At 46.4% G+C, this 19,590-nt stretch overlaps 1 protein-coding gene across 1 annotated transcript; it reads left to right on the forward strand.

Moving 5' to 3' along the window:
- Positions 1 to 1,128: 1,128 nt before the first annotated feature.
- On the forward strand, positions 1,129 to 19,239 carry dvl2 (dishevelled segment polarity protein 2). The gene is made up of 15 exons (XM_080518791.1): positions 1,129 to 1,676; positions 8,077 to 8,146; positions 11,133 to 11,287; positions 13,291 to 13,400; positions 13,604 to 13,733; positions 13,954 to 14,044; positions 14,160 to 14,229; positions 14,321 to 14,460; positions 14,795 to 14,871; positions 15,125 to 15,192; positions 15,270 to 15,404; positions 15,781 to 15,912; positions 16,246 to 16,422; positions 16,503 to 16,727; positions 17,613 to 19,239. Exons 1-15 carry the CDS (start codon positions 1,516 to 1,518, stop codon positions 18,194 to 18,196), a joined length of 2,325 nt encoding a protein of 774 aa, XP_080374917.1. The 5' UTR covers positions 1,129 to 1,515; the 3' UTR covers positions 18,197 to 19,239.
- The last annotated feature ends 351 nt before the right edge of the window (positions 19,240 to 19,590 follow it).

The following is a 19,590-nucleotide window of genomic DNA, read 5'->3' on the forward strand; positions in this document are numbered from 1 at the left end:
AAAAGATGCTTTATATGACACACACCCCCCCCCCCCCCCACATCACATGAACTTCTTTGAGTTATACTGTAAAATGCAACAAGAATAATTCATTTCAACATTATTCACCGTGTTTATACTTAACTTATTGAACTATCTAATTTCACATCCTGTACATTTGTGTCATAGGGTATTTTTAAATGCAATTCCCATAATTGTAATTTCCTTTAGGAGTCAGAACAATAGCGCTGGGTTCACCCTGGACAGTCGAACGTGGTAATCACTACGTTACTGAAGCCCCTCAGTTGTGTGTTTCAACGAACTACTTAGCAACAGCAGTCACTTAAAACAAAAAACAACTTCACAGCTGTTACATTATGTGTCCATCTTTGTCAGAAAGGTCAACCTCCAAGCCGGATTGGACACTGCAGTGGGTTTGGTTTTAGTACCCAGGGACGTATGTTTGACATTCCTGGTTTGGTCTAACAAATTAATGCTAATTATAAATGTTAACAGCCTGGTGTTCAACAAACAACCTGGCACCGAACACCACAAAAACAAAGGAGATCATACTTCAGGAAGCACAGAGCGGTCGTATTGCACTACGTTTGTTGCATTTTGTTAATTTGATCTTTTGAGGGGAGCAGCTCTCCAATTTCGTTTTACATTCCATCATCCATCCATCCAATAGGGTAGGATACACCAGTCCATACACAGAGACAGACAACCACAAACTTTCACATTCACAGTAACAATTTAGGGACATTGATTAAACTCACACGCATGTTTTTTGGACCATGGGAGGAAACCTATGCTCAGATGCAAGAACATGCAAACTCCACACAGAAAGCCCTGGCTGGTATTTGAACCTATGACCTGTGAGGCCAGAGCACTTTGTTGTACATTATATAACTTCACCAGAGGCTTTCTATTGTTTGTTTGTTTTTTTCTTATTTTTAATTGTTTATCCTTGAAATACATTTGTGATCAATACATTTGCCCAAGGAGTTCTCAATCTAAAATAGTTGTATGTGTGAAAATAAAGAAAATGTTAGGGGGGGCGGCGGCTGGGAGGGGACGTCGAGGAGCAGGGCGTGCGTCATGACGTCACGCGCCGCGTTGGCTCGCAACAAGTGGTGAAAAGTTTTTCGGACCCCCTCCTCCTCCTCCTCCTCCTCCCCGTAATGTTTTTGTTGGGTCGTTTAGTCGTGTGAATGTAGCCCGTCCGCCCGTTCTCGTCGCCCCTCGGTACCAAGGGGGGTAAAGTCGGAGCGTTGGGTTTTTCCTCGCTCGAGCGCCTCGCGTCCCTCCGGCTCGCGCTGAGAAAGGAAAAAAAAAAAAAAAAAAAAGAATCCGCGCGGCCGTCATCGTTTCACCTCTGCCGTCTCGTTAGCCACCTTAGCTCGCTAGCAGCCTCGCAGGCAGCGCTGCGACTTTCTGCTGGGGGAGAAAAAAAAAACTTTGGACACTTCCAGGATTTGAGGAGGGGAAGGAAAAAAGAAAAGAAAAGAAAAGGAAGAAGAAGCGAACGCAGACATGGCGGAGACCAAAATAATTTATCATATCGACGAGGAGGAGACGCCGTACTTGGTGAAAATCCCCATTGCTGCCGAAAATATCACTTTGCTGGATTTTAAGCAGGTCTTGAACAAGCCAAACTACAAGTTCTTCTTCAAGTCTATGGACCAGGACTTCGGGTGAGCTCCCACTCCCTTGTTTTACATTTCCATTGTTGCTTGAATACAAAATGTAAACCAGAAAAAAAAGTGCCTTTAAAAAAAAAAAAAAAAAAACAACCTATTAATCCGAGGTGGGGGTGGGATTCCTGGCAAAAAATGCATGATTGGATTGGTGAGGGAAAAAAAAGTCATCTGGAATGGGAAGCACGACTGTTTGCTGGGTTTTTTTGCAGCTCAATCTTGTGACCAGTTGTGAGACATTGGTCACAGTGAGTTGAACCTACAGGAGGCATGAATGAAGCCAGAACATCCCAGAGCAGAAAACTGCAAACGAGTTGTAATGAGAAGTGATGAATAGCCATCTATAAATACGCCTGGCAGGGGCATTTCTTTGAGAAAAAAACCCCAAAAAACATCATCATTACAATGGAAGGCATTCCCCCCCCTGTCCCTGCTGCTTTTCTTTTGCCCTAATCCTCATCCTTCCCTCCCTCCCCTCCTTCAGTCCATCATCTGCTGAAATCCTCGCCTTTTCTTTCTTGTCGGGACTGAAGCCAGGGTTTTGTCTCCCCTCTTTAACACTTTGGCCTGCCAGCCATCCTTTCATTGCCTGGCTTCCTCCCCTTCCTCCCATCCCCGCTCCTCCAGAAAAGAGCTGTCTCCTCTCCTCTATCAATTAATCGGTTTTTTTTCTTCTTCCCCCTTCCTATGTGGCTGCTGTGCTTATTCCTGCAGAGGAATGCATGTTTGTGGTTTGAAACCCGCAGGGCTCCTGTAAAACGCATTGTAGTCTTGGATGAGTATTAACCCACTTCTGCTTGCCTCTCTTCCTCGTCGGATGCCCCCCCACCACCCCGGGGTGCCTGTGCCAAAGAAGCAGCGATATCCACCCCGACACACAGATAAAATGGATGACGGAGGCTTTTCACTGGGCCGAGGCGGCTCCGGTGGGCCGAAAGCTCCCCCCTTGAATGCAGATCGTCTTGAGTATTAATAACGATAACAAACGAGAAATGTCTATGGCAAAGTTTAGCATTTTTTGTTTATCCAACATCGTGTGTAACGGTTTTAAAATAGCCTCTTATTAGAAATGCTTTATAGTCACTTTTATTGTCAGAGAGCACTCTTCTGAAACAGAGTTGTTTCCAAGTTACCTTGTTTTATCGTTTGATGCAGGCTCTCTGGAAATAACACCGTGTTCCTGAAGCGTTTTGAGGGTCACATCTGGAATTTGTCTTTTGAAGACGTTTGAATGGTCACCCTAATACTGAACACTATTTATGTCTGGATCTATTTCCCGAACCCTCAGAACGACGTGGAAATAAGCTTGTATCAACCAGACTCCACCATTACCTCTCAACACAGGTTATTATATTCAGTTATCAAGTTTCTTGAAAAAGTGGCGCCATCGAATTAGACATTTTTTTCTCCATCATATTTATGTTTCGCCTCAGTGACAATGGATGTATTGTCCTGTCCACATCGGTATTCAAGATTAAATGAGGCCTCATCTGAAGATTCGATCCAAAGGACTCGTGGTTCAAATAAGGTTTAGTGAAAACTCCACACGGATTCTAAAAAATAATGCACACCTGAGTTGGTGTGGATTCAGTATCCTGCAAAAAAAAGTCACTCCAGTCGCCCGAAGAATCGACTTTGTTTTTTTATTTTCCACCACAGCCAGCTCGTTGCGGCTGTTAACCCGTCGTTTTGTGTCGGCAGCAACACTGGCCTCTTTCACCTCTTTTTACAGTGTTTTCTCGTGGGGGAAGCCGAGGTTTCATTAGCATTGCAGCCGTAATGTGTGCCGGGACCTGGGTGGCTGATCTACAAGTGTTTTCACTCGGGCTGTGAATTTGTTTAACAGACTGCACATATGAACCGTCACTTCACGCTGCATTTAATAAACCGTGATCAGCTGCAGGCTCATATCTTCGACTCATCTTCAAGTCTTCAGAAGTTGACGCAGTTGTTGGGGAAAATGTGAATTTATTTGTTCCGTTCATACTTTTGTGTTATGACTCAATGCAACTTTTTTTTAATTAACGCCACAATGTACTTCTGCTGGGTTTCATGAGGATCAGCTGACTTGTTTTGTCTGATAATTCTGCAGACAGCTCAGCAAAACGACGAACTACTGCAGCATGGATGTCGAATTAAAAAGCTCCACGAAGGCTTTAGTCTTCAAACATTCATAACTCGTGCCAGGATTTATCGTATTAGAACACATTAGTACGAGATAGATTAACATAAACCAATGTGTGCACACTCGTTGCATCACAAACGGCGTTGTTGGGCTAATGGTCTCCATCAATTCTACTTTACTCGACTTAAACCCTTCAGCAGTGTCATTCACAGGTTAATGGTCAAATTAGGAGCCCGTCATATTGTGAGCGGACGCCACACGACCACGTTTAGACCCGTTTACTTGCGAGTGAGCAAATAACGTTCGTGTTTTTTTTTTCCCCGCTCGCCAAAATTCTCCCGGCGGAGCGAGGAAAGTGTTTGAGCGAGCGGGTGGAAAGAACCGACGAACCCGGTCGGCCGGTGGAACTGCGCCACTTAACGTCGAGCCCTCATTTGAATACCTCCAGCCGAGTTCAGACGGGGGAATTTCAAACATAGCTCCGAGTCAGCTGTCCAATCAAAGCGGGGATGTTTTCCCCCTCGCTGCCCGGCCCAGGAGAGAGGAGTGTGTAATAGTGTGTGTTTTCATTTGCCCTGGTACGAGGCCAGCTGTCGACCGGGGCTGTGTGTGTGTGTGTGTGTGTGTGTGTGTGGCGCGGAGGGGGAGCGCCGCCGCAGATCAGTGCAGGCCAGGACTGGTGCTGGGAACCTGGGGCTGGAAGGAGGCCATTTGCTGGGCGTTTTTTTTTTTTTGGGGGGGGGGGGTCTAGCGGGGTCCACAGCGAGCAGGAAGAGCAGGGTGGCGTTCACTCCACAGTCACTGGATACGCCACGGCGTCCATGTGCTCTCGGAGGGGATCGGCCAGCCGCCTCGAGGAAGATTAATTGTTAGAAAAACGATGCGAGAGAGGAATTTAATGGTAACTAGGGACTACGGGAGGGGTGTGGGGGAACCGGGATGAAGGTTCTTAGTTAACCTTTCGGTACTCGACATATTTCAGGGTTGTTTGCGCATTATTGGTGGCATTTTAGAGTGTGTGTGAATGACTCCTAACTGTGGTGTCTTGTTTGTTTGGAGGGCCGAGGAATGAAGACAATTCTACTCTCAGGAGACAGTTGTTGCATCTGTTCATCTGTTGTCCAGGAGCAGTTTCTCGCTGAGAGCAGAGGGAGGGGGTGGAGGGTGGGTGGGGGTAAAAGTTAAATAAATGGGACTGAGGAAGACTTTGTTTCCTAACATACAGCCCCGGCCGCATACACACAGCTCCGCAAAGCGGAATCGTCCTGCTCCTGATCCCCCTACTGGCGCCCTATGCTCGCCCTCGCCCACTAAAAGCCAGCTCTCGGCGGCTGCTTACGAAAAGCCAAGTGAAGCCTGACCAAGTTTCACACACGAGAAGAGGCGTGTTGGCAGACGGATCCCAGTTAAAGATGTCGTCAAGGGGTTCGGTCCTCGTATCTCCTGTGCAGCACTTGTGAGCAGCCTGCTCTTAGTAAGACGACGACATTAAAGTGGCAGCGGTCTGCTGAGGGGGGGGGGCTAAAGAGGCAGCTGAGGCCCAGTGTTTGTTCGTCTGACAAACATGGAAGACAAGTATAGACGGGGAAAGAACAGCCAGACAGTTGTGTTGACTATAAAGAGCGCCGGCCATGTGGCTCCTAATGCGAAGTCGTTGTGTGTGTTGGGTTTTCCTACATGGAGTCTCCAGGTTGTGTGATTTGCAGCGAGGCACAAGAAGCAGTGGGAGCCTTTTGTGTTTTAACTCGTTGTTGTGACAGCAGAAATTCCATAGATGTGCTGGAGGAAGCAAATTAGTCTTGTTTGTTGCTGCTGCGCTGATTCATGGCTTCATGGCCCGGGTGGTATTTTGGAAACAGGATTAAGCCCCCGAGCTCAATCCCAATGAGATATTTGCTCTTCAGCCAGTTGTTTTCTATGAACACAATATAGAGGTCAATAGGTGAGTGGTGATTATTACTTAATTAAGCCAGTTTCAGCAGAGTGGGATCACATTTGGATATCGTATTGATCAACATACTGGGAAATTACAGTGACAAGGGCGTGAAAAAAACAAAACAATGTGCAAATGTGTGTAGATTGATGTTTCCATTATAGTATTTATTTTGGTATTTGTGATTATCATAGTTGTGGTTGGCCATATTGAAAATGGGTGAATGGGACTGCCTTGTTACCGTGTTAAATGTTCAAATTCAAAAAGTTTCATATTTAAAACATTTTTTATTTGTGCTTCAAAAGTAATCAAGAGGAATATGCATTAACATTCAGTAGGAAAATGTCACCACAGTGAGTTTCAACCTGATTAAAGAATCCACAATCGGATGAAGTCAGCCTGACGTAACATTTCCGGGGCTGGTCTGTCCATGAAATGCCAGCGACCGTAGACTAACCACCAGGAACTCACTGGTGTTCAGACATAAAGGGGTAGAATTAGATTACAGTGTGTTCGCTCCGTGTCTAGTGAGGAGGCAGAAAACATGGCCGACTTGTCTGAAGTAAATTACTTAATCTAGAGCCTGCATGTTGTATTTTGGTCCAGTTTGGTCTGATGCTGATTAGGCCAAAACCAGGGAGACACTTTCACAATAAAAATGCTGTATTTAAAATGTCTTGCCCCAAATTCTGCTTTTCCTTGATCGTCCTCCATTTGAATATCGACTCGTATGAGCTGTTAAAATTAAAAATAAGAACGAACAACGCAAAGGATGCCGTCGAACTTCTCGCACATGTGCAGAACTATTTCCTACCATCGCAGTGCACGTGGGCAGTACAAGTATTTCAGCGGCAGCAAGCTGTTATGTCATGATGTCACCAGGTCAACAGACACGGCGACGTAAACAAAGGTCAAACCAGGGTCTCGTAAACCAATTTGGCCGAATTTTCATCTCAACCTTCTTCATAGTGGAGTTATTTGTCGATCTTCCGCCATATTAGTGTTCAAATTTCATTCCTGATCAATTAATGTTTGACAAAAACATTAAAATGGAATACAGTATGTCCTTTTGTACTTTGTGTCATAATCAAGCACTTGTTTCATGTTAAGTTCACTGGAGGCGAGACGAGCATTAGGAAACCAAGATGTTTTTAAAATTGGCAACAGGTGGACACTTCTTGCCAGGACATATGTTGAGGCTCTAAATAAAGAACTTGTCAAAGGGTAGAAATGAAGAATATCGTCCACTGTTGATGCAGAAGTTCTGCGAGCCTCAAATATGAGATACGAGAGCTGCTGAATGTCAATCTTCAAACTTGTGTCTGTGGTCAGAGTGAGCTTTTCTCTTTTTAGTTTCTCTCTTGTTTTTAATGCCACTCGCCTGGTTAGAGACTGTAACTTGGCTGAAGGCCCTGAATGAAATCTCTTAACCCCCCCCCACTGGGAAATGTTAATTAGTGTCTCGCCAGCGCGTGGTGTTGGCAAGTCATTATCACTCTCTGCTGTTTGCAGATCAGAGAACAGGAGATGTACGGGACATGTCATGTGACAAGAGCAGCCAGACCACGAGCATCAAACTCATTTTAGTTCAGGGACCACAGACGGTCCAGTTTCGTCTCGAGTGAGCCAGACCGGTAACATGGAGCCATAATAGCTTTTCGATTTAAACTTTCAAGTTTTTCTTTTGTTGTGGCACAAAGAATACATGATAAAACTTCGATATTTTCCAGAAAAATGAGTACAATCTCAACATGAAGCCAATTGTAGTAAAAACCTCTTGTGAAATGTCCAACAAACTGTTGCATTATGGGTGTTTTTACAATCTCACCCCGGCTTTGAGGCTAATGCTAGTCGGCTATCTTTAGCTCAGCTCGGTGTGTTGTGTCTGCGACTCTTGACAAAATTCTTTGCGACTTTTTGAATTGAATTGTGATTTGCTGTTGTTGTTGTGTTTCTGTTATACAAACTGGACCATTGCTCGATCCTCCAAATGTTGCACCCGGTGACTTGTTTGAAGGGAATATGTCAAGTTAACAAGACGGGCTTGCCAAAACCCATTTTGGTAATATTTTACAATTAGGCCTGGCAGTCGCTTGAGTTCCGTCATGCTCACAGGCCGATATGTTTAACGCGCTGTGGCAGTAATGTAAACTGTTTCACTCCCCTGCACTTTCACTTCTTTCCCTAATGACCTGAATAAAGCTTTGGTACACTTTTAAAGCTCCATTCTCCCACCACACGGTGCCTGACACATCCCACATACTGTGCTTTATTGTTATGAAAGTAATGTGATTTATACCTCCTAAACCTCTCTCTCTCTCTCTCTCTCTCTTTTTCAGGGTGGTAAAGGAAGAGATTTCCGACGACAGTGCCAAGTTGCCATGCTTCAACGGCCGAGTGGTGTCATGGGTAAGACATTTCAAACCTGCTGCAAATCTGGAATAAAACGGAATTGGGCGCAACCCAGGTTTCTCTGGCGAGCTCGTTTCAGCCATTCCTCCTCAGGTTTTGTCTGTAAATCCCAAGAATCCTTTTTGTTTTACTTCAAAAGTCAGCCAGCAGCCTCGGCCCGAGGGTGTTCTCGCAGAACACTTCCCTGCGCTTTCCTCCACGTCCCCCGTCTGACTTAACTCGTCTAATAAACAGGTATAAAGTGACGTAGTTCAATTTCACATTTCGGCCATCCGACGTTGCCTAATTTAATGTCGTATTGCAACACGAGAGGCTTTTTGAGAGCTGCTTTAATCCTCCCGTTTGGTGAGGGTTTTAGTTGGGAAACGTGGAAGTAATCTCTTAAAGAAACATCTGGGAACCTTAACCCACAGCGATCCTCCAGCCAGGTTAAACAAAGAGGGGGAGCCGACTCAGCAGATGTATGTGAGAAAAGCTTCAACAGGCTGAGTCACTGAAGCCTAAATCGTCTCGCAGCTTGACTGGAACGTCTAAATCTCACTGTCATTATTTTCTCCTTTCAAGGTTTAGATCCACAACTTTTCTTTTTTTGGGGTCAGAAATCAAGCTTTTTGTTTTCCTGCCCTTTATTCCTTCGCCTGTTTTTGTTTACTGCTTTAAATGGAAAACCAACACAAAGTGTGTTGTACAGTTCTTCATTAAAATTCACTGCATTGAATTTGTACAGAAAGGTTTTTGCCTCTTATGACCCATTTTGCTTTTGAGGAAAAGTATCTTGCAAACAGTGTTCATGTTATATTTATCTATACATGTGGCTCGGGATGTTTGTACCTTTATACCAGATTTTTATTAGTACAACTTTGGCTAATTTAACTTGCATAGATCCCAGTTGGCCAGTTAAAATGGCGACACCGACACTATCTAATCAAGTCCATTTGACTTGTTCTGACATCAAGTTGTTTGTTGAAATATCTGCACTTTTCTGCAAAAAAAACCTTTTGGAGGCACATAAACATTTGACTTAATTTACGGTGTTTAGATCTTGATTATTTTAACATAAGTTGTTACTGAGATATTTTGCAGGGTTTCTCATTTCTACAGCATTTCTGTGCCATTTTCTAAATTCAAAACTGCCCATTTTGTAAACTGTATTGTAAAAGCGGTGTTGCTGTTTGTTTTTATATGGTGCCTTTATAGGGTTTCACACCCATTGTGTTTTAGTGTGCACAACTATAAAGGGTTAACTCATTAAAATAGCTATAAATAGAGTCTTTCAAGACTTTTTTTGTTTTATTAACGTCTCAAACTCAATATAAATAAACCCTTTCATATATAAGGTAATCAAAACTAGTACAATCATTTAACACCGTTTAAAAAAAGTCTTCAAAAACATTTTGCTTTTGTCTTTTCTCATTGTACATGCTACAATATTTGACTACCCTGCAAGATATTTTCCTTTCTTAAGATGCATTCCATAACTGTCGTGACTTTATAGTGATATTTATAAAATGAGAAAATGGTTGCTTGCCTGATTAAAACTCTTGGAGCTCTCTGAATGTGGGATTCATAGCTGAGCTTGTTTTTTTTAGTTGTAAGACAAGCTACTGGTGGAAAGTTGAGGTGACGGTCTCTGGCAAGGTGCGGATTGGCCCAAATGTAGCGTGTAGCATGTCGGCTGTGTCTGAAAAATACTTGAGTACTTGGGTATGAGCCTGTGCAGAACGACTGGTGGTGGTTGGTGGCGTTTTGACACCATTTCCCCGGAGACGCCGTCATCCAGTCGAGTCTGAGAAGACGAAACAGCGAGCTTACAAGATATGCTTTCCATTAACGTTGAAGGTAATCTGAAGCTCATGGAAAAGTTTGAACACATGATGCAATTTGCTTGACGTTAACTGAGGAAAGCGTTAAAGAAGAAATGTTTTTCCCATTCTGTTCATGGATATTCAAGCCGATACTGGCGGCCTCACACATCGTTAGCAGCGACGGTGCAGTGAAACGTGCGTTACGGCTTCATACTTTCCATTCCCGCTGCAGAAAGTCCGGCGGCCGAGCCTCGACGCTGCAGGCTTCAGTCGCCGAGACGCAACATCGAGGCCCAGATGAGCCGGTTTGGGGCCGCAAGCATCTGCTAAGTGCATAAGAAGCGAAGTAAGGCGTTTTAAAAGGAGAGGTGGAACAAAGCTCTGAGACCAGAGGGACCGACATGTGATCCGCACGCCAAAACGGATGGAGCGATCCCAGAAGACGAGTGTTTCACAGCGGCGGAGCCATTAGTGGGGAGGGGCGAGGGGGGAGGGGCCGGCTGAATGGAAGGAGCGGCCGTCTGCCCTGACTGACGCGCTCCGTTCGGTTGTTCTGACAGGGAATAATACGCTTGTTGATCCGGGCCCAGCGAACGCACCACAGTCCCACAACCATACACGCCGTGCCAAGACGTTAATGGGGAAAATGCACGCGTCGGCATTTCCGAGGCCTGCAGCGGCGTCGTGTTAAAATGCTGTAATCTATAATATTTTTTTAACACCAAGGCTTCTGTTCAGTCGATCTGGTTCCCGTCCTGCCCGTTTGTATGCTTCCTGTAATTGGATGCTGCGTGGCATTCATCCTAATTGTTGATGTGTTCTCTCTCTCTCTCTCTTGCTCTCTCTCTCTCTTGCTCTCTCTCTCGTTCTGCATGTGTATATGGGCACTTTTGTTGTATAATGAAGAGAGACGGGTTAAGTGTAGGATTGCGTTTCAGTTTGCCCTTGAGACATCCATCTGAAAAGAGTACTGTGTCTCTGTGTCAAAGTAATTGACATCTTACCCGTTTTTCCTCCTTCCCCTTCACCTCCTTTCATTCCTTCTTCCACCCCGTCTTCCCTCTGTGCCACTCGTTTCGCCACCAGTCCCTCAGCTCGTGTGATTTCTGTTCATCTTTTCGTAATTTTGCTGTAAAAAGTTTTGTTTCTAAATCGCCTTTTTTTGCTCCGTTCACCAGTTGGTATCATCAGACACTCCGGCCGCAGAGCCCCCGGTGGCCGTGGTCCCCCCCGTGGAGGTGGTGGCCCAGCCGTCGCCTCCTCCTCCACCTCTGCCGCCCCCTCCCGCAGAGAGGACCGGGGGCATCGGGGACTCCAGACCACCCTCTTTTCAGTAAGACACACACACACACACGCACTCCAGCTGTTAATCGGTGTATCAGACATACTTTAATCATGCTTAGCATGTAGCACCATTGGTTATGAGCTCAGAAACTCTTTAGCATGTAGCATGTAGCACGGCTCAGAGTGAAATTCCACTGAGCAGTCAGGTTTACTCTGCAGCTCTAAATGCCTCTGCTGATCACGTTGCTGATGTTGTACGAACTACCTTTTGACTCCTTTTGAAATTTTTTGCAGAACACAATTTGCAATCTGCCTCACGTTTGTTCAAACCATGGTCGATGGCGCTCATGCTCTCATACACAATACCCGCCAGTATCGGTGCACCCCGAAATTTAACTTGATTAACCCATCGTTCAGTCTGCAATGATGGCTTGACTTATTTGCGCTCTACGTGTAGAAACCTGCTGGAATCGAAGGCTTCCAGGTACTTTGGAGGAAAACGTGACTATAAGATCAGCACTGGTGTTCAAGTGGAGTCATGTTTCATGCTGCGTCTTCAAGGACTAATTAGCTGTCAATCGTACCGAGTTCTCATATCCACCATTTGCTTGGCTCCATTATTCTCTTTGCAATGAAATGTAACTCATGTAGCAGGAAGAAAGGCTGAACAGCTCGTCCTCTAAATGCGTGTTAAGCTTTAACTCTCTGAACGATGTCTCTGAGGTTATATTGAGCTTTGGAGAGCATGAAAACATTCCAGCTTTTTCTTTTGCCGTGAGTCGTGTGAATGTAATTCTAATAAATACTAAGAAACTCATTACTGTAATTTGAATAGCCGCTTTAAGATCCAGGACAAACTCTCTTATAGAGCAGATGTGTATCTTTGATTTCATCTCTCGTGGTGTCTGGGCCTCTTCCAGTTTGGTTTTCAGGTCGTGTAGAGTTCACAGCCCCCCCCCCCCCCCTCCCCCCCCCCGATACGACGTCCTCTTACAGCTGCAGTTCACTCTGCAGGTCTGGGTGTCTGCTCTGGCCTGCAGGGGGTTGAGTCCAACGCCAGCCCAAGCAATTTTCTCTTTACCTCCCTGAAAGAACAATTTACATTAAGTGGAGGAGTGATGGTTGTTTTGGGGCTGTTGTTTTTTAATCGGCACCACTTGTAGTGGATCTGTTTTTTGTTTTCTTCTTCTTTTTTTAACAGTACGGTCTGAGAGACGCTGTGATTTGTTGCCAGCTGAAGATTTCCTGGGTTGTTACCGTTTCCTGATGCTACTCTGTTTTGTCCCAAAAAAAAAAAAAAATCCCACTAATACGGTTCATATTCTGACGGTTCAAGTTCAATGTCTGAACTTTTTACACACTTAAGTTAACATTTTCTCACAGAAGAATCGTCGTGGAATCTGAAAAACGCTGCTTAGCGTCGACTCCCTCTGGAATCTCCGACGGCCATCCAACTGGTCCCACACCTTTGCTTCGTAACCATTATTGTAGGTTTTGAACCTGATATGATGGTGGAATATTTCAACATGTTTCTAAACATCATCATTTAAAATTGTCTCACAAAAACAAAAAGACAAGCTCCGCTAAGATCCTCCGACAGAACATTAAATGAAAGGGCTGTAACCTTGAAGCCTCGATCAAAAGCCAAGTCGCAATTAGCTGGTTAACTTTACTCGCTGGGTGTGGCTCCGTGTTTTGACAAATAAATGCTCTTCTCAGATGTGAAGACAGTAAAGAAAACGGTAGTTAAATCCAGCGTTTCGACTGTGGTGAAGAAAACATAAACAGCAGCTGGACTGATTTGTGAAACAATGAAGAGAATTTTCTATATATACACATTATTTGCACAACTTTTGACCAGAAGTGTTTTGTCTCGTCTCTCGGAGCTCAGATGAATGTTAAATCTCTGTTGTGCAGCGTCCAGGTGGTTCTATTGTTTCCTGATGGGGGGGAAAAGCGCTCGGGTCTCAAAACTGCTCATTCCCAAACTATTCAAGTGCTTAGATGGTGCGACGCTGTAATTCTGTTAGTAATTGTGCTCCCCCCCCACAGTCCCAATGCTGCAGGCAGCGTGGAGACGTTAGACGAGCAGACGGAGACGGAGTCTGTCGTTTCCTTCAGGAGAGAGAGACCTCGGCACAGAGAGAACATGGAGCCACACGGTGAGAAACCACTGTTATTATGTTCTATCAAGATCTGGCAGCGCTCCACAATAGGAGACCATATCTATTTAGGAATGTTGACGGGGTGTCTGCGACGTATAGAAGCACTGTTAACACTCCGACTTGAGCAAACATGAAATGTCATGCTGAATATTTCCCCCTTTGGTCCCGGGCTGGGTGGGGGGGGGGGTTCTTCGTCACAGGGCCCCGGATGAACGGCCAGAGTCGCCTGGAGCGCCACCTGGCGGGATACGAGAGCTCCAGCACGGTGATGAGCAGCGAGCTGGAGACCACCAGCTTCTGCGACTCGGAGGACGATGACACCATGAGCAGGTGAGGGCTGGAAAGAGGCTGGGTGGTTTTTTTGTTGTTTGTTTTTTTGTTTTTTACAAAGACTCGCTCAAGGACTTGGACATCATCGTCTCGTCTTGTTCTCCAAAATACTGAAGCGCAACTGTCGACAAGCTCTTTGCTCGATTCGTTTTCGTCACGGCAGCAACAGTTTCTCTGCTGTTTTTCTCCTCTGACCTTTGACCTTCTCTTGAACCTGCAGGTTCAGCAGTGCGACGGAGCAGAGCACGGCCTCCAGGCTCCTGAAACGACACCGTCGGCGGAGGAAACAGCGCCCCCCTCGACTGGAAAGGGTGTGTACCCCCCCCCCCCCCCCCCCACACTTTTCTTTGGGAATTTTACATTTTGTCCCCCCCGGGTCCGTCTCACTGTTTTGTAATTGAGTGTTTCTACCGTGTTGGACTTCAGGCGTCGTCCTTCAGCAGCGTGACGGACTCCACCATGTCCCTGAACATCATCACCGTCACTCTCAACATGGGTCTGTACTCACCAGTGCCGCTACGAAGCACTCGGTTCCACCCATGTTGGCGTTGTTTTAATCCAGTAGTTGTTTTTCTCTATAATTCCAGAGAAGTACAACTTCCTGGGCATCAGCATCGTGGGTCAGAGCAACGAAAGGGGCGACGGAGGCATCTACATCGGCTCCATCATGAAAGGAGGAGCGGTGGCGGCCGACGGGCGCATTGAGCCTGGTGACATGCTGCTGCAGGTGAAATGACTCGATGACAATGACGATCTCTGGATGTTCCTCAGTGGCTTCTCGGGATCCATTTGGCCATGTGGCCTAGAACGTTTTCTTTTTGACATCTGATGATTTTCAGAAGATCAGCTTCGTTTTCACGTCGTGTTCTCTGTGTCGAGTCGTTTTAAAATGTATCTCAACAGCTGGAGTTCTGCCTTGAATGCGGTTTGTTGCTCCGGATGACTCCAAAATATGAAACCGTTCCTCCATCGTTCCCCTCAGGACAAATGAAGCGCTCCCGGAGAGTTTCACTTAAAAAATCCCGTGTTTCTCCCTCCCTTCTTTTCTTTTACCCACGAAGGTCAACGACATCAACTTTGAGAACATGAGTAACGACGACGCCGTGCGCGTCCTGAGAGAGATCGTCCACAAACCAGGGTGTGTGTTTTCCTTTTCCCCTCTTGTGGACGTCGCCGTTCAACCAGCTTCTCTGTATTTGAGTGACAAACCGTGATCGTGACGATGTGTGTGTGTGTGTGTGTGTGTGTGTGTGTGTGTGTGTGTGTGTGTGTGTGTGTGTGTGTGTGTGTGTGTGTGTGTGTGTGTGTGTGTGTGTGTGTGTGTGTGTGTGTGTGTGTGTGTGTGTGTGTGTGTGTGTGTGTGTGTGTGTGTGTGTGTGTGTGTTTTCCAGCCCGATCATCCTGACGGTGGCTAAGTGCTGGGACCCGTCTCCTCAGGGCTACTTCACTCTGCCTCGCAGTGAGTACGGCGCCACCTCGCACCCGACGGAGGTCGGTTTGGTTCCCGTCGGTAACCGTTTCTTCCCGATTGCGCAGACGAGCCGATCCGACCCATCGACCCGGCGGCGTGGGTCAGCCACTCTGTGGCCATGACCGGGTCTTATCCCCCCTACCCTGGCAGCTCCTCCCTCAGCACCATCACCTCCTCCTCCTCCGTCACCGAGACCGAATGTGAGAACTTCTCCTAATCTCTCCACGCTCCCCTCACTTTAGTTACGCTCTCCTTTTTATGCTTTGCATCTTCTCGTGACGCTTTCTTCTCCAAACCTCATTTATTTTCTGGGCCAGTCGCACAATATTTGATCTTTTTCCTGCTTTTCGTCTCCGTCTGCCTTTGTTTTCTAACGACCCCGGCTCAGGAATCCTCTTTCACATCTGTCTTTCTGCTCTTGTCACTTCGGTTACGTCACTTGATAAATGATGTCTGCGGATTTCCTGCCCTCTTTTTATCTCCTCGGCTCCTCAGATCAGTTCAGTTTTTCCTCCAGTACTTACTCTCGCTCTCAGTTTTACATGTCGACCTTTCTCCCCACTGCGCTTCCTCCAGGTTTTGATGACTTTAACTTATCACTACACTCTGACATGGCGTCCGTCGCCAAGGCCATGGCTTCACCAGAGTCGGGCCTGGAGGTCAGAGACCGCATGTGGCTCAAGATCACCATCCCCAACGCTTTCCTTGGTAAGGCCAAATGAGGGGGGGGAGAAAAAAAAGAGATAACATTTCTGCTTGCGCAGCGATCTGTGCCTCGCAGGACTTTACACAGCAGGCATTATGTTCCGCGAATTAAAACCGTGTGACTCGCAGAAGGAAAAAGTACAAACGTCAGTGCCTGTTTTGAATGAAAAACATGTGTTTAATTGAAATCACCTGCAGCTGGATCGTACCGACTCATGACATCATCTACATGTTGCATGATTTGTTTTGTTTTTTTGCTATCTTCAATATTCTCTCAAATTCGTCTTTGATATTTTTTTAGTCTGGACTGATTAAAGCGATGTTCCCCCTCACCAGGCTCTGACGTGGTGGAGTGGTTGTTCCACCACATCGAGGGCTTCCAGGACCGCCGCGAAGCCCGGAAGTACGCCAGCAACCTCCTGAAGGCCGGCTTCATCAGACACACCGTGAACAAGATCACGTTCTCCGAGCAGTGCTACTACGTGTTCGGAGACCTGAGCGACTGCGAGAACTGTGAGTCGCGCCGGCGAGGGTTTTTTGACGACGTCGGCGTGCGCGATGTTAATAACTCCCCGTGTTCGTTTCCCTCACAGACATGGCTAATCTTTCCCTGAACGACAACGACGGCTCCAGCGGCGCCTCGGACCAGGACACCCTGGCCCCGCTGCCCCTCCCCGGAGCCTCCCCCTGGCCCATGATGCACACCTTCCCCTATCAGCCCTACCCCACGCATCCCTACTCCAGCCAGCCGCCGCCGTACCACGAGCTCACCAGCTACAGCTACGCGCCGGGCAGCACCGGCAGTCAGCACAGCGAAGGTGAGCGCCGAGGGAAGTCTGTACCGTTTAAACAAAATGCTGAGTAAAACGACTCACTGCTGTCGAAGAGAAAGTAAAAAAACTGGTACATGACTGTACAGCAGCACATACTTTATCTTTTGTTTCATCCCTCAAAACTTTGAAATATTTCTGCTAATTAGTTTTTATTTTATCAGTTTTATATTCCTAATAACATATATTTACAAAATCCTCTGTGAAGCACCTGCACCTTTTGTAGCTCTGTATGACAACTGCTGTTACAGAACCTGGTAAATATAGTTCCACTTTAGTTTCTTCATTCTGGCTGGTGAATCTTTCCAGTAGCAGCATTTCATTCTGCAGGGATCATATTGAATAAACAGGATAAGGACACGTATCAAAGAAAGTCTAAAGTCTCCAGCGGAGTTAATAATGAACGTTAATTCTATAATTGTGCATCAGCTGGTACTAATTTTTTCAAATTCCACAGATTTTTCTTCATTTTTTCCTTGTTTTTTTAACGGACTAGTTGTAATTGGTGTCATTTACCACTCCATTAAAAACTAATCTAACAAGAAGGTTACACAGGCCTGGGATGATAATAAATTATAATGAAGTCGATCATTTTAGCGTCCTTGACATATCTCCATAGTACAATGAGGAAAGCAGCTGGGAGTTTCTATTATTATTATTAATGTTTTGGGTATAGGTGGGCTTTTATTCTTAACAGACGGGGTCTATTTTCTTGTTTTTGCTGATGATTTTTATTTAAGTGCATTTATTTATTTGAATTATTTAAAAGTTCTTGACATTCTGGTGACAATGCTCAGAAATGAGCGCCGCTTTGGGGTTTCTTGAATATTGCGCGACGCTGCTCAGACTGGTTTCCCTCCCGTCTCCCCGCAGGGAGCCGCAGCAGCGGGTCGACGAGGAGCGAGGGCGAGCGACGCCGCAGCAAAGGCCCCGGCAGCACCGTGGGCGGAGGAGAGAAATCTCCCTCCGGGGGCGGCGTGGAGGGCGGCGGCGGCGGGGGTGGAGGCGGAGGCGGGGGCGACTCTCGCTCGGGCAGCGGCAGCGAGTCGGAATTCTCCACCCGCAGCAGCCTGAGACGCGGACACGGTTCGGCGGCTCCCAGCGAGCACAGCCACGCCTCCTCGCAGCGCTCGCACCACCACCGCATGCCCCAGCCGCCGCACCTGTCGCCGTACCCGCCGGGCATCCTGCCGTACAACCCCATGATGGTGATGATGGTCCCGCAGCACCCGCACCCGGCCATGGCCGCCGCCCACGCCCTCCCGCACACGCAGCAGCTCCCGGCGGCCGCCATGCACCCGGCGCTGCCGCCGCCGCCCTCCTCCACCCCCGGAGGGCCCCCCGGCGCCCCGCCCACCCGGGACCTGGGCTCCGTGCCCCCCGAGCTGACTGCGTCCCGCCAGTCCTTCCACCTGGCCATGGGCAACCCCAGCGAGTTCTTCGTGGACGTCATGTAGCTCCGCCGCCACCGTAAACGTCTCGCGTTGAAGTCGGGTGTCTTGACGAGGATCTGGTGGTCGCTTGATGAGCTGGCAAGTGCCGATTGGATTGAGGACACTTGTTACTAATTTGGTCAAACAGGGTTTAAAATAACAAAAAAAAGAGGAAATGAAAACATGATTGTTATGGGAAGTTCTTGACCGGACGTGTCTGAGCTCTCAACTCGAAACTGGTTCTGTTCCCGTCATTCAGACTCGGTTTTTCCATTAAAAAAAGCAAATTATTCGATCAATATTTAATGTTTCTGTGCCGCTGGGTACCCTGGTTTTTTTCTCAATCCTCAACACAGAAATGGCATTTTAGCACGCTCTGAGCCGCCCATCCAGGAACCTCCGACCACGTTTCAAACACTACAAGGCGCCAGGTACACCGTGTGCTTGAAAAGGATCCAGGATCAAGGTTGGTCTGCAGAGCAGGAGAATATCACGTGCCTTAACTCTTTTATTCGTAGGAACATTTTCAGCCTCCAGGTACATGAAACCGTTTGGTTGCAGCATTGTTTGACAATGACCTTCTGTACATAACGACTTTCTCTGACGCGACAGCAATGTGAAAAGAAAATAGGTCAAAAAGAAAAAGTCAGGGGAAACTTCTTTAGTCATCACTGTCTAGGCCTAGTCGTCGGATAACCCTTGTGAGGAGTGCCATGGTTTTTTTGGTTTTTGAAGCTGTAGGAGCCTGATGCTACTTGTGGTACTAGTCAGTGACAACGGATGAAAGTGGTACTTTGTTGATTACATGCAGTGTATATCTTCTGTAACTGTGACGCAAATACCTGCAGCACTCCATGCTTATTTTTACGTTACTGACTCGAATTATTCACCCATTTCATTTTTTTTTTTTTTTTTTTGTACGAGTGACTATATAAATCATGTATAACCCAACTATTAAGGTGCTAAATGAAGAGTCGACATTTCAGAAAGAATGACGTTGATGTCACATCGTTTGATTTCATACTGCCACCTTTGCTTGTGTATTTGAGAATAAATTTGATACTTACTTTGTGTTGGGACTTCATTTTCTTAATGTGAGTTTAAGAAAGTGGTCAGATTGACCACCAGCTCTTTAAACTTTGTCGGTCAGCCGCATACAACTGCAGTGCAAGCAGAATGAGATGGCCTTTCCCATCCAAAACAACCATAGATGCCAACAAAAAGAATAAACAGGCCACTTACGAGTTGTTTTATATTGTAGAAATTGAATGTGTTCAACAGATCTTCAGCACATACAACTTTTATTTTCTTGCATTTACAGAAGGAAATGAATTACACTGATGTTACACTTCCAGGATGATAGTCATATTCTCTGCTGAAACTCCGCTTTCTGTCGACGTCTAAACTGCTGTGAAGTG

The sequence above is a fragment of the Blennius ocellaris genome (genome assembly GCF_963422515.1).
Source record: "Blennius ocellaris genome assembly, chromosome: 23".
Lineage (NCBI taxonomy): Eukaryota > Metazoa > Chordata > Actinopteri > Blenniiformes > Blenniidae > Blennius > Blennius ocellaris.

Coding starts and splice junctions, on each gene's coding strand:
- dvl2 (XM_080518791.1), top strand. CDS start 1,516: ATGGCGGAGACCAAAATAATTTATCATATCGACGAGGAGGAGACGCCG. Junction 11,288..13,290: donor TCCAGACCACCCTCTTTTCA/GTAAGACACACA, acceptor CCCCCCCCACAG/TCCCAATGCTGCAGGCAGCG. Junction 14,045..14,159: donor GCCCCCCTCGACTGGAAAGG/GTGTGTACCCCC, acceptor GTTGGACTTCAG/GCGTCGTCCTTCAGCAGCGT.